The sequence below is a fragment of the Pelodiscus sinensis genome, chromosome 27 (genome assembly GCF_049634645.1).
Source record: "Pelodiscus sinensis isolate JC-2024 chromosome 27, ASM4963464v1, whole genome shotgun sequence".
Classification (NCBI taxonomy): Eukaryota; Metazoa; Chordata; order Testudines; family Trionychidae; genus Pelodiscus; species Pelodiscus sinensis.
In genome coordinates, this window is record NC_134737.1 from 11,828,253 (window position 1) to 11,841,840 (window position 13,588).

Genomic DNA, 13,588 nt, shown 5'->3' on the forward strand with positions numbered 1-13,588 from the left:
TCTATATAGCAAACAAACCAATAGCAGCAAGTTTCAGAGCCCAGATTTACAGATTGGGGTTAAAATAGCTGTATAGCCATTGTTCCTTGGGCTGTGAAACCTTCCCTCCTCCCTATACTTCAGAACCCAAACACAGCTATTTTTCATGCTGTAACATGAACCCCCTGCTAAACTCTGTGCTTGTGCAGCTGCTCAGGAGGCATTCAAATCCTGCCCAGCTGATGAGAGCAGTGCCCGCAACTAGGTTTTCGTTTCTACTGTTGGTGCACATTCACACATGCCTCAGTGCACATAAACATTTATTTCGTACAAGGACAGAAAGGTTTAGAAGAAACAGTGGCCGTGAGCCTGAATCTGTCACCGTGGGATCAGTACCATGGGTATTTGTTTGTCATGTGTCAAGGCTGTTCCCCACTCTGCCACTTTGAGTGCTGAAGGTGGGCTCCCAGAAGAGACTTTAAAATACCCTGCAACTAAAGGCTTCTGCTCAAAAAACTTTCCAAGATCAGAGTGTCATCACCCAAATGCAAAAACCCCTTTGAAAACCCAGGAAGACACACTTGGGAATTTCTTCGTGTGAGGTTGCACTCAAGCTCTTCAACCCTCTCTCTGGAGAGAGCTTGAAAACAAACTGTAATTTCTTACTAGCTGATCTTTCAGTCTCAGGCATTTGTACACAGAACCTCCTAGGACACAGGAATCATATCATAGTCTTAAAAAGGTGATTTTTATTAACAAAACAAAGAAGACATATTTGGTAAAGCATATCTGATTGCTAGGTGTTACAGAGCAACCGAAAAAAAGGCAGATTAAAAACACAGAATTGCTTCTCTGGGATTCAGTTTAAAAGTTACAGTGTATTGGGTGGGCATGAGGGGATACATGGGCTGAGCACAGAGGAGTTCAACAAAGCTGAAAATAACCTGATCGTGTCTGACTAAACATCCCAGTTCTACTTACATATCTATTGTTCCCATGTTTAGTCTTTCCCCAGGCATGGATATCGCTGGAAATTCCATGCCTTGTTTCTAGCTTAACTCATCTCTCCCAGTTCAACTCTGATCACACAAAGACTGCAGCAAGAATGTCCTTTTCAATTTAAATACTCACACTCTCTTATCATTGACTCTCCTGGCTCCCTTCCAACACTTCCTTAGGATTCACTGTCTCTTGGATTAACCCTTACAGACAATTTAGTTAACTGAATGGCTGAGATATCCAGAAAAGGGTGTAGCGGCTCCCATTCACCACATCATGTTAGATTTATCTAGTGACTTGAGGGTGCTTTAGATCTTCTTCTAAACTCCACTCTTTTTATGTGGCTGTATGAGGTTTGGCTAAAGCCAGAGGCCCCATTGTTCATGTAACTATTTACATTTCTCTTTTGTTCCACAGTCTTCCCCATGTCCCCTTCCGTGGGCACTGTTAATTAAAGTTTCAGATTAATTTTGCCTGGTCCTAAGGGACTGTTCCATACAGCATCTTCCTATCAGTTCAGCAGGACTCCTTTTAGCCACTGCACTTTGATTAAAAATCTGGCTTTGTTTAATATCTCTCTCCATCATTGTCTGAGGATGAAGATTTCAGCTCTGCCTCTGGCTGAGATGATGGTCTGATAAATTTGTTCTGCAATTTTCTGAAACAACAATTATGGCATTAATGTACCAGTTGAGAGCAGCTTGTCTCCACAGAGGAAGTATGCTAAGGACTAGAAGTCAGGAGAGGTGGGTTTTCTGTTCCTTGCTCTACCACATCTCCTCCCTGGGCCTCAGCATCCCCATCTATAAAATGAGGCTTTTTGACTTAGCCTTACAATGTTAAGTTAACGTCTGCAGAATGCTTTTGGCATCCTACTGGTCAGCATGTGTTATATGCTGTTTTCTGTACCTAGTCCACAGAGGATATGACTCTGCTGCAGCTCTGAGGACTCTGATCTGTAAGCTCAAGCCATCGAGTCTCAGGGGGTAGCCATGTTAGTCAGTAACTGGGGGGAAAAAAACTGAAAAAACAACAAATGGTCGTGTAGCACCTTAGAGACTAACAAAAATGTAGATAGTATCATGAGTTTTCGTGGGCACAGCCCACTTCAAGTCATCAAGATTCATGCTTGATCTCTGGGTATCACATGCTCAATTCCCAGTAATGATCCAGATAATGGGCATTATGCTTTGAGATCTTTAGGTTGGTTCATTTACAGATATATATGATATAATTGTTTATGCTGCTCCCATGAACCTGTCCCCTGTAGAATGTCACACAGGCTGGAATAGGTAATTTTACACACAGCTGATTTTGCCATCTAGTAATTGAGAAACTGTTGATTTTGGCTGCCTTCTCAGGTGTTAAGAGTGACCTCTAGTTTAATGAGGAAATATTTGTCTAAAGTAAGCAGGGTGGTTTCCCATGTGAGCCTGAGAGAGTGACATATGTGTTATTCTGTCACGTGGTGGAAGACAAACAGTTTGAAATAGTAAATATACGAGCTTATTAGGTCTGGAATGGAGAAAACTTATGTGGCAGGTTAAAGTCTGTAGAGGTCTCATACTGCGATCCTGACCAGCAGGGAATGGTGTGGAAATAAAAGCAGGGAATGATTGCAGGAAATGGTGTGGGAAAACAAGCAGCAGGCAAGCTCACAGCTGCTCAAGTCCCAGCCTCTCCTAGGAGGAGAGTGTTTGCAGTGAAATGCAGAACTGCTTCTCTCCACACTTCGGATTCTGCCCTGACACGAAGTTCACTTTGTTCTGGAGCAAAAAACAGGACTATGTAGCACTTTAAAGACTAACAAGATGGTTTTTTAGGTGATGAGCTTTCGTGGGCCAGACCCACTTCCTCAGATCAAATTGTGGAAGAAAATAGGCATGACCATATATACCAAAGGGATACAATACAAAAAAAAAGTGAACACACATAAATAAAAAGGACAAATCAAATTTGGAGGAAATTTGGCAGATAAGCCAATCAGTTAGTCCTAGCTGGTTTCTGAGTTCAACTCATGCTCTTGTAGTGAGATGGATTAAACAAGCACCATAGCCCCTCTTTTCCCGCCTTTATGATCCTCCCCAGCTGCTGGCACAGTGTCTCAGAACTGTCTGTGGGCCTTGCACAATGGGGCAGCACAAGTAGCCACGCCAGTGAGAGATCTGCAGCATGTGACAAATGTGGGAATTTAATCCTGCCGTGGTTGACAAAGGGGCCTTTCTTTTCCTTCTCTTGCTGAGCTGCTCTGCAGAATTAGAATTAGCATGGGGGAATGTGCAAAATGGGTCTGGCTTCAGCTTTGAGTAAATCATCTGGCAGAAAAACTCCATCATGATGGTGTTACTATTTCTATGCAAGCTGCAGCCCTCTTTTGGATTCCCTCTTTCATATAGAGGGGGAAACTCTGTAGCAGACATCCCAATGAGATACTGGCAAGCCAAATACACTTCTGTAGTTGTGGGTTCAGTAGGTGGGCTGCTGGCTTGTCCCCCAAGCCCTGAAAGGACTGATCCCATTCCCAAAGTCTAGTTAACTTCTAGCCCCTCTTTTAGGCAGTTTATAGTTCAGCCACAAAACTCCTGAGTTAACACAAACTCGAAGGCTGTGTCTAGACTGCATCCCTTTTCCGTAAAAGGGATGCAAATTAGACATATCACAATTGCAAATGAAGCGGGGATTTAAAATCCCCCCTGCTTCATTAGCATAAAAATGGCTGCCGCTTTCTTCCGGCTCGGAGCTTTGCTGGAAAAAAGCGCCAGTCTAGACGCGGATCTTTCGGAAAATAAAGCATTTTCTGAAAGATCCCCTATCCCTCTTAAAATGAGGACTATGTAGCACTTTAAATGAGGGATAAGGGATCTTTCAGAAAAGGCTTTATTTTCCGAAAGATCCGCGTCTAGACTGGCGCTTTTTTCCGGCAAAGCTCCGAGCTGGAAAAAAGCGGCAGCCATTTTTATGCTAATGAAGCGGGGGGGATTTAAATCCTCGCTTCGTTTGCAATTGCGATATGTCTAATCTGCATCCCTTTTATGGAAAAGGGATGCAGTCTAGACACAGCCAAACTGTTTCTCTGAACATCACAGGATGCAGAGCCACAGAGGCCTTTCCCCTTACAGCTCTCTCCCTGTCACGTGAGCTGCCCTATTTCCTTCAGTTTTCTCTTGACATGAGCTCTTTCAGTCCTTCTTAAGAATGGCCTAACCCCTCCCTACCTGGGCTCTGCCTGGAGAGAACACCTCTTCTTAAAACAGGCTCTACCCCCAAACAGAGCTGGCTGGCTGTATATTGAGGGACCTGGTTACAACATGGTCAAATCCCTAATATTCTCTTTTGGCATAGATCGGATTGTACCATGTCCGTGAAATGCACCATAGCTTAGGACTTTGTGGGCTGACCCATAACTCGGAAACACAATTAAAACATGGTTCAGTCTCATCTACACTATGAGACTGAACCATGTTTTATTTGTGTCAAGGGACTGCCATATATTGTACTATGGTTGTTGTGGTGTAGATGGGACTTGGGAACTGGCTGGACTAAGGTACCTATATATTTATACCTGCCTCTGGAATTTCCACTACATGCATCTGACAAAGTGGACCTTTGCCCACGAAAGGTTATGCTCCAATAAATCTGTTAGTCCAGTGTTTCTCAAACTGTGCTCCGCGGAGCTCCGGGGCTCTGCGATGTGAGGTTGACAAACTGGAAACATCGATAGGTACAACACATAGAATAGTGGACTGCTGGGGCTCCACATAAATTTTTATGTATGTGAAGGGCTCTGGAGCCCAAAAAGTTTGAGAACCGCTGGGTTAGTCTATAAGGTGCCACAGGACTTCTCATTGTTTATGCAGATTCAGACTAACAAGGCTACCCCTCTGATACTTGTCACCAGGTACTTAAGAGTACTTAGAACCCACTCTATCAGCTTCATTTAGCATGGATACTCGAATTGACTATTCTTTTCCCATTTTTTTCTCCTTTCCTTTCCTTCCTGCCCCCATCCCCTCTTTTTCTCTGCTATTTATTTTTTACCTGGACCCCTTAAACTCCATTCATCTGAAGAGTTGGGTTGTGCCCACAAAAGCTCATGATACCATCTACATTTTTTGTTAGTCTCTAAGGTGCTGCAGGACTATTCGTTGTTTTTAAAGTTTTTTTTTAATTAGAGTGCGTCTACTCAGCACCCTTAACTCGAAATAAGCAATGCAATTTGCACTATGCAAATCGCATAGCTTATTTTTAGTGTATTTCGAAATAGCTTATTTTGTAATTTGGCACTTGTCTACACAATGCCAAATTTCAAAATGACTAGCTGTTCCAAAATGCCCCATAACCCTCGTGGAACGAGGGTTACCAGGACGTTGGAATAAGCCACCTGTTATTTCAAAATCTATTTCTAAATAACGGGCTGCTTCAATAGATGCGAAATAGCTATTTCGTGATACTTCTGGTATCACAAAATAGTGCCACAGTGTAAATGTATCCTTACAGAGTAACATTGCTACCCCGCTGCATCTTCATTCATGACAATCTTTTCCCACCATTGATGCTGTAAGTTTCTTAATATTGTTTTTGAATGTCACTTATCTAGGGGAATTAAATTGTTCTCCATTTGCATTTGTTTTTTGTCAATTTCATTTTCTCTTTGCGCTCTCATGTAATTATGTTAATTATTGGGTTTCCAGTGCGCTCTCATGATTTTATTTAACACATTTTAAATGCCAAACTATAAAGGCCTTAAAGATACCCACCAAGCTGCTTTGCTGAACTGGCAGAGTACCAGGGTTTAACTGTCAGCTAGCTATGATACTACAACACTTGTAGCTTATATGGAGGATGCCCAAGGCGAAGATGCTTTTTGGGATGGCTTTAATTCTGTCCTCTTCCATAGAATCAAAACATCTTAAAGGCAAGAAATTCAAAGTTACACCTAACAACCTTACCTTTCCACCAGCATATTTTAAACTGTAATTTTCTATTTTTTCCCTTTAGTTTTGGCTATGTTCTTGCAACCTCAGTTCAAACTTAGTGAAGATTTTTCTGTGGGGAAGGATGTCTGAACATGTTTGTGACCTTCCTCCCTCTTATTTCCCTTTAAAAAAATAAAATAAAGCATATTGGACCTATCTGCTTCTTTCTCTGCTTTCCTGAGTAGTGAGTCAATCTCCATAGTACTTAGGTGTCAAATGCACTTATGACTCAAAGAGCTGACCCCGTTGCCACGGAAGTCAGCAGGAGTTGATTCGGGGCCTAACTGGATACTTCTAGCATTGCAATGGTCTGTCCAGAGTGTGGTGTAATAGTGTCCCTGTTATTCCCTCTCTCTAGTCCCCTGAGCATGTGAGGTGCTCTGCAAAGGAACAGGAAGGTGTTTACTATTAAAATAACGTCCATTAGGTGCAGGACTTTCTATTCTCAACAAACACATTGGAAATTGTTGTCTTAATTCTCCTTCTCCACAGGTTTACAAAGAATCTCTCTCCGGACAAAATCAACCTGAGCACACTGAAAGGTCAGGGGCAGCTGACCAATCTGGAACTGGATGAAGAGGTGCTGCAGAATGTGTTGGAGTTGCCCACCTGGCTAGCTATCACTCGGGTCTACTGTAACAAGGCTTCCATCCGGGTGAGTTGGAATACTACACTAATGGTGTGAGTCTACACAGCAGGGCTTAACTCAAAATAAGCTACGCAAATTGAGCTACGTTACTTGCATAGTTGACTTCGAAATAGCTTATTTCAAAATTGAGAGCGTCTACACGGCACTTATTTTGAAATAGAGCTCTCTTTCTCCGACTTGTCTTACTCTTCGTACCATGAGGGTTACAGGAGTAGGCATAAGAAGTCCTCCAGCTTGACAGTATTTCAACATTATTTCGAAATAACTGCCTGCTGCGTAGATGCAGACTAACTTATTTCAAAATAACACTAGTTATTTTGAAATAATATTGCTGTGCAGACATACCCATGGTGTCCTCCAAACTAGGGATGTTAATGGTTAACTGGTTATCTAATTAACTGGTGGCTTGGCTGGGCTGGAACAGCCCCTTCCTGCCATAGGCCTGGCCTGGCCGGGAGCAGTACACCACAGTTGGCGGGCCCCCAGTCCAGCCAGAGCAGCCATGCCTCTACATGGGCGGGGGGACACTCCAGCCCAGCCGGAGTACCTCCCACCTGCATTGGGGGACTGCTCTAGCGGCCCACCCATCCCCCTTTAGGTGGTTAACCAATTAAACATAATGTTTCACTGGTTAACTGATTAAATGGGATTTTACATGCCTGCTCCAAACACAGTGCAGCCCACTTAATGTCAGTTTGCATTTGGTGTTATCTGGGGCTTTTGATAAAGGATGTCAGTTTCCTGAAAATGAAATTGTGGTAACCCAAGCACATGCTGCCCCTCCTTCCTTTCCCTGCCTAATTCTTTAATGCTGAGAGAGTGAAAAAAGTTGCCTTGGCTGTTCACACAAACCTCAAAACAGGAATGTAAATAAACACAGACTGAAATTCTTTGAAAACCTTCTTGTACCGTGAGGTTGTGTGTAGTAACTGTTATTTAAAAATTAGATTTTCAGCAAAGGAGACTTCAGAAATAATGTGCAAATTTGGTGAAAGTCTGTGAAAAACGATTTGTTAGGCCCCTTATCAGCCTCTGCTATCGCAATTACCCGGTTTGCTTGTATAATTGTAGCATTTGTACTTGCAGTCACACTTGTGCACAGAGAATAGGTCTCTTCATCTTGAAAATCTTATTCCAACTGCTTTTTTAGACACAGTTACACTAAATTAATCTAAAAGCATTGAGCATATGGAAAAAACTTTCTGTTAATGTGTGGTTCTGCCCTGCCAATGACTGTAAAAAGGCCTCCTTTTACTCATCTCAGCTGCTCCATGTATTTATTCAGAATTGGTTCTACTCAATTGAATAACAAACACTAGAAATGTACCTGGCATTGCTCAGATCCTTAAGGGCAGGGGGCTGGTGATGTGGCGGGGGGTGGGGGGGCAGGAGTCTTAGCAGGACTTGGGGGGCTCAGGACAGGTAGTGGGAGGTGCAACAGTCAGGGCAGTGGGTTGGGTGTGTGGGAGGCTCAGGGCAGGGAGTAGTGGTGCAGGAGTCTGGGAAAGGGCCTGGGAGGTGAGGGGACTCAGGGCAGTGGATTGGGTGGGAGGGGACTCAGGGCAGGGAGGTGGGGGGGTATCAGGGCAGGGGGATGGGATGTGTGGGAGTGTAGGGCAGGAGGTGGGGGGCTGAGGCCAGTGGGGTGAAGTCAGGGGACTGTGAGATCTAGGAGGGCTTACTAGAGCTGCCTGTGGTGGTGAGGATAGTGCTGCAGTTGCTACTTTTCCCCTAGCTCTTCCTGTGGAGTGGCTGTGGCTGCAGTGGCCAGCCATGGCTACTCTGGAGGAGGAGGGATGGTGCTGCAGTACCCGGCCCCGGCTCCAGCCCCAGCAGCTTCTTGCGGGGGCGAGGGTCTGTGCTGGCTGGCCCCAGTGGTATTCCTCAGGGCCAGGGAGGGAGGGGTTTGGAGTAGGGAGACCACTTACCCGGGACTGGCAATGGAGAGCTCTGACTCCAGCTGACCACTCTCTTCCTGGTGTGGCTGCCCTTCCCCCCCACCCCGTGGTCACTCTGCAGTATAACTGTCCCCTGCACTCACTGCCCACGGTTTATTATCACCTAATAAACCATCTTGTTAGTCTTTAAAGTGCTGCATAGTCCTGTCTTTTGTTTCAGCAAGACCAGACTAACACGGCTACATCTCTATTACTGCCCACAGTGGTCATTGCAGAGCATAGCTGTCCTTGCTCTCAACTGCCTCCCTTTCTGTGTTATGGAAAATAATCTGATGCCAGGCACATCTTGTTTTCCTGGCACAGCCAAACCCTAATCTTTAAGTTAGGGTAAGAGGAAGCTGCACCCCTAGGTCTTACTATTAGAAGGAGTTCTTGAACAAATGGACTCAGAGATGGATGGATGGATGGATGGATTCATGTATGGACAGACAAATGGATGCATAAACTCTCTAAAATATATAGAGAGATTAGTTCTTGCTCCTCTTAGAGTTGCAGAGCAAATACAGGTCAGTTCAGGTAAAATGGATTGTATTCAGGTTTGAGAATCATCTACAGTACTGTTAACTAAATTCCCAGTTACAGCGTGAATTAATTGATTACAAACCTATTAAAGACAAGAGAGTTGGTCATGCATAAGTGACATTTGAATGTGGGCTGCAGAATGTATATTACTGGTAATGATGCATGAGAAGGAAAAGACAGCCTGAAATACAAAAGCCAAACTGGACTTATTCAGCAGGTCTGAGTCTAGACTGGCATGATTTTGCGCAAATACTTTTAATGGAAAAGTTTTTCCGTTGAAAGTATTTGCACAAGAGAGTGTCTACACTGGCATGTGCTTTTGCACAAAAGCATCCGTGCCAGTGTAGACGCTCTCTTGTGCAAGAAAGCTCCGATGGCCAATTAACATTGCCTGTCTACGCTGGCCTCTTGCACAAGAATACTTGCGCAAGAGGGCTTATCCCTGAGTGGGAGCGTCAGAGTATTTGTGCAAGAAGCACTGATTTTGTACATTAGAATGTCAGTGTTCTTGCGCAAATACTCACAGCCAGTGTAGACAGGTGGCAAGATTTTGCGTAAAAGCGGCCGCTTTTGCGCAAAATCTTGCCAATGTAGACACAGCCCAGGTCACTGGAACATCTGTGCAGTTGTCTGTAAGTGCGCATTTGATCTGGAGTCAGTGAGACACAGTGAACATGGATCTTCACAGTGCTATTTTTTATGTGATCAGCTCTCAGAGCAGAGCAGGACTTGAAGTGAGTTGGTTCTTGGGAGTTTTCACTGTCTTCCTGAAATCATTCAAACCTCCTCATGTTGAGGCATCTTCTGTAACTCGAGCTCTGTCTTTACAGATCCAGTGGACGAAACTGAAGACACACCCAATTTGTCTGGTAATATATTTTGTTTTATTTTCCCCTTTTTATAATAAATCTTAGCCAAGGGATTGTGCAAAGTTAGCTCTTTCTGCTAAAGGTGTTGAAGATTTTCTGACATAACATCTCAGCTGCTGGTGAAATCCAGCCTGTTGCACAGAGGCTTCTCTAAGGTTACATGAATGTTTTTTTACCACTCAGGCCTCGTAGGCGGTGTCTTTGTCCAAAGAGTATGTCTATACTGCACGAACATCCCCATGGCAGTGAGTCTCAGAGCCTGTGTCAAGTATCTTGGGCTTGTGTGGTGGGCCTAAAAATAGCAGTTTATAGACATTTCTGCTTGGCTTTGAAACCTGGTGAGGGGCTGGAGTCCACACTCTATGACTCACCTCCCTCCTTGGATTTCCAAGCCCAGCTCCAACCTAGGAGGGAATATCTACAGTGTTTTTTTTTAATGCCATAGCATGAGCTTGGTGAGCCTCATTCAGTTGACCCAGCCTCTGAGACTAGTTACCATGGGGCTTAGGGTTTTTTTGTTTTGTTTAGTTTTTTGCAGTGTAGTCAGGCCTTTTCGGAGGTTGCCATGCCGTCTTGCGGTCAATTGTTGAGTAGCCTTAGGAAAGAGTACAAGTTCCTGGGTTATGCTGAGAAATGCCCAGGAGACATTTCCACTGGCCCCAGGGGGCTAATATGCTCTAAAGTGTATTATCAGATTATCTCTTTACAAGTAGATGTGAAATCAGTGATAGAGTAGCACTAAAATGCAGCAACCTCTGAGGTTTGGGCTACATTACAGGGTTAGGTTGATGTGAGTTGCTTTGTGTCAACCTATTTGTGCACGTGTCTAGACTCAAATTTGTCTCCAGCTGATATAAGCACTTGTTAGTCACACAGTAAAACCACCTCCCCAAATGGCATAGAGCCATAGTTCATCTACTGAAGTCAATGTAGTGTAAGAGTAGTTATTGTTTGACGTGTGTCAACCCCAACAGCCCTCCAGCAGCTATTCCACAATGCACCATTCTTTGTGACCCCTGACTGTGTGCAATTAACTAACCAGTTGTGACATGCTCCACACACTAGACATGCTGCTGCCTGGAGTAGACAGAAAGCATTGGATAGCTTGAGCCACAAACATAGTTACAAACCAGCTGAGGGGCTGGAGGCAAAGGAGCACGACAGGATTCAGCCCCATTGCTGCATGATAGTGGAGGGTTTGGACAGCTTCCTTACTTTTATGAAAAGTACCCTGTGAAATTTTCAGTGTCCAGGCAGAGCAGATGAGACCTTGGTTTTTAAAGTCTCATTTGAAATATGCACCCGCACACAGGGTGTGTCTAGACTACATGCCTCCGTCGACGGAGGCATGTAGATTAGACAGATCGGCAGAGGGAAATGAAGCCGCGATTAAAATAATCGCGGCTTCATTTACATTTAAATGGCTACCCCGCTCTGCCGATCAGCTGTTTGTCGGCAGATCGGGGCAGTCTGGACGCGCCGCGTCGACAAAGAAGCCTTTCTTGATTGGCACAGGTAAACCTGGTTTCACGAGGCATACCTGTGCCGATCAAGAAAGGCTTCTTTGTCGACGCGGCGCATCCAGACTGCCCCGATCTGCCGACAAACAGCTGATCGGCAGAGCGGGGCAGCCATTTAAATTTAAATGAAGCCGCGATTATTTTAATCACGGCTTCATTTCCCTCTGCCGATCTGTCTAATCTACATGCCTCCATCGACGGAGGCATGTAGTTTAGACGTACCCACAGTGAGTTCTCTGAGAATGATGGAAGGTGGAGTCTATTTTGTTTGTGTTCAATCCTTCAGTTCTGTATGTTTCAAACCTAAGGCCACAATGCTCATCCTGAGACTTAATGTCATATTTACTTCTTCCTTTCTGTGTTTGCAGTACCTGGATAAGGTGGAGGTGGAGATGCGAACCTGTGAAGAACCTCGGCCACCCAATGGACAGTCTCCTATTGCTCTCGCTGCAGGGCAAAGGTTGGCATCCACTCACTCTACCGTTAGTTTTTGACACTGTATTGTTGGAGTTGGGCAGGCATCCATGATTGTCCATTCTGAACAGTGAAGGAGCTTTGCAGAATAAAAGGAATTGTTTTCTCACAGTCTTTCCAGCTGTGAGATGTGCTGTATACGCCTTCATTGTTATGTTAACAATCCTGTCTCTTCTGAATTAGCTAGTACTGCTTGCTGGAATGTGTGGGACAGGAGTGTTTAAGGATAAATATCTCTGTCTCTGGCCTTGGGAGCTAGAAGCTGACTCCAGGAGTTAAACTTCAGCTTCTTATGTGCATTGCATCCTCTCGCCCATCCCTTGCTCCACCATTTATTCGTCTTATGCTGTTCCTGAAGGTGGTATTAAGTGCTCAGGTGTAACCATGGCTGAGGCTAATCTATCAAATGGGGGTGCCTTGGAGCACAGGTGATGACACCTTTCCAGGAGATAGCTCATCTCTGTGGAGCTAGGCTACTTCTGAGCCTTCGGTCAGTCTCCTTTGTGACAGATGTTTGTTAGCACCGGGTCAGCCTGCGCTAGGGCCCCTGTTTATAAAATGATGATTTTGAGGGTTCTCTTGACAGCGAGTATGGCTTTGCCGAAAAGGTTGTGGAGGGGATGTACATTGTTGTCAATTCCATCACCATCAAGATTCATTCCAAGGCCTTCCACGCCTCTTTGGAACTGTGGCAGCTCCAGGGATACAGCGTGAACCCCAGCTGGCAGCAGAGTGACCTGCGTTTCACCCGCATTACTGACACTCACAGAGGAGAGGTAAGAACCTGTCTGTATTGGCAGATACAGCATGCGGGGGCATCTCTTCTGTGGTCTCTGGCAGATTTGGGGTCATAGTTCATTTTCCCTGAATTCTCACATCGTGGTCTCGGTGTGGATGGCTCTAAGTGACTTCTGCCCCACTATCTACAGCATCCACTGGGAACTGGAGTTGCTCTCAACTCTTATTTCATACCTACTCAGAGTATGAAAACCTGGAGAAGCTGTGCTCTCCAGTGCAATGAGTACAGTTTCACTAGTCTTAACTGCGATTGCGCTGTAGAGGGAGGACTACATGCTCCGAGGGCAGCTCCTCCATTTATTACTGAGATCCCAGAAGAAAGATGGTTGCCTCTTCCTTCCCCACTTGCATAGCTATTTCTTTTCTTGCCTATGTGCCGTGTAACGTATCTGTAGTTAAGGTCTTGAAGTTGGTGAAAACCTCAGCATTTTCCTGTTTGTCTCCTCAACTCTTCTCTTTGGGTAGGTTTTGACATTTAAAGAGCTCACCTGGCAGACACTTCGGATAGAGGCAGATGCCACTGACAATGGTGATCAGGATCCTGTTACCACTCCTTTGAGACTCATTACTAATCAAGGCAGGATCCAAATTTCTCTCAAGAGAAGGGTGAGTATCTCCATTCATACCAGGAGTGATTTCCATGGTGAAATCCTGAATGTATCCCCCTGACGAGGAATAGCGTCCTTACTAAATTGAATCTCAGAACAGAGAAGAGGGACAGAGAGGGATAATTATTCCTGTGTCCAATGATGATTCACATGCCCTCCCTTCTCCGTGCTTGTGCTTGCTGTCCACAAAAGAAGAGCCCTACAAGCTGTTTTGCTCTGTGGTGTCAGTGAGAGAT

General features: G+C 44.8%; 1 protein-coding gene across 3 annotated transcripts in view; it reads left to right on the top strand.

Annotated features, from left to right (window-relative positions):
- BLTP3A (bridge-like lipid transfer protein family member 3A) overlaps nt 1-13,588 on the top strand; it is a 67,322-nt gene that overhangs the window by 25,363 nt on the left and 28,371 nt on the right. For all 3 annotated transcript variants that reach the window (XM_075910454.1, XM_075910453.1, XM_075910455.1), the window contains exons 2-6: nt 6,447-6,609; nt 9,914-9,952; nt 11,841-11,932; nt 12,533-12,722; nt 13,210-13,350. In XM_075910454.1, the coding sequence (XP_075766569.1) occupies nt 6,447-6,609; nt 9,914-9,952; nt 11,841-11,932; nt 12,533-12,722; nt 13,210-13,350 (625 nt within the window). The remainder of the gene's footprint in view (nt 1-6,446; nt 6,610-9,913; nt 9,953-11,840; nt 11,933-12,532; nt 12,723-13,209; nt 13,351-13,588) is intronic.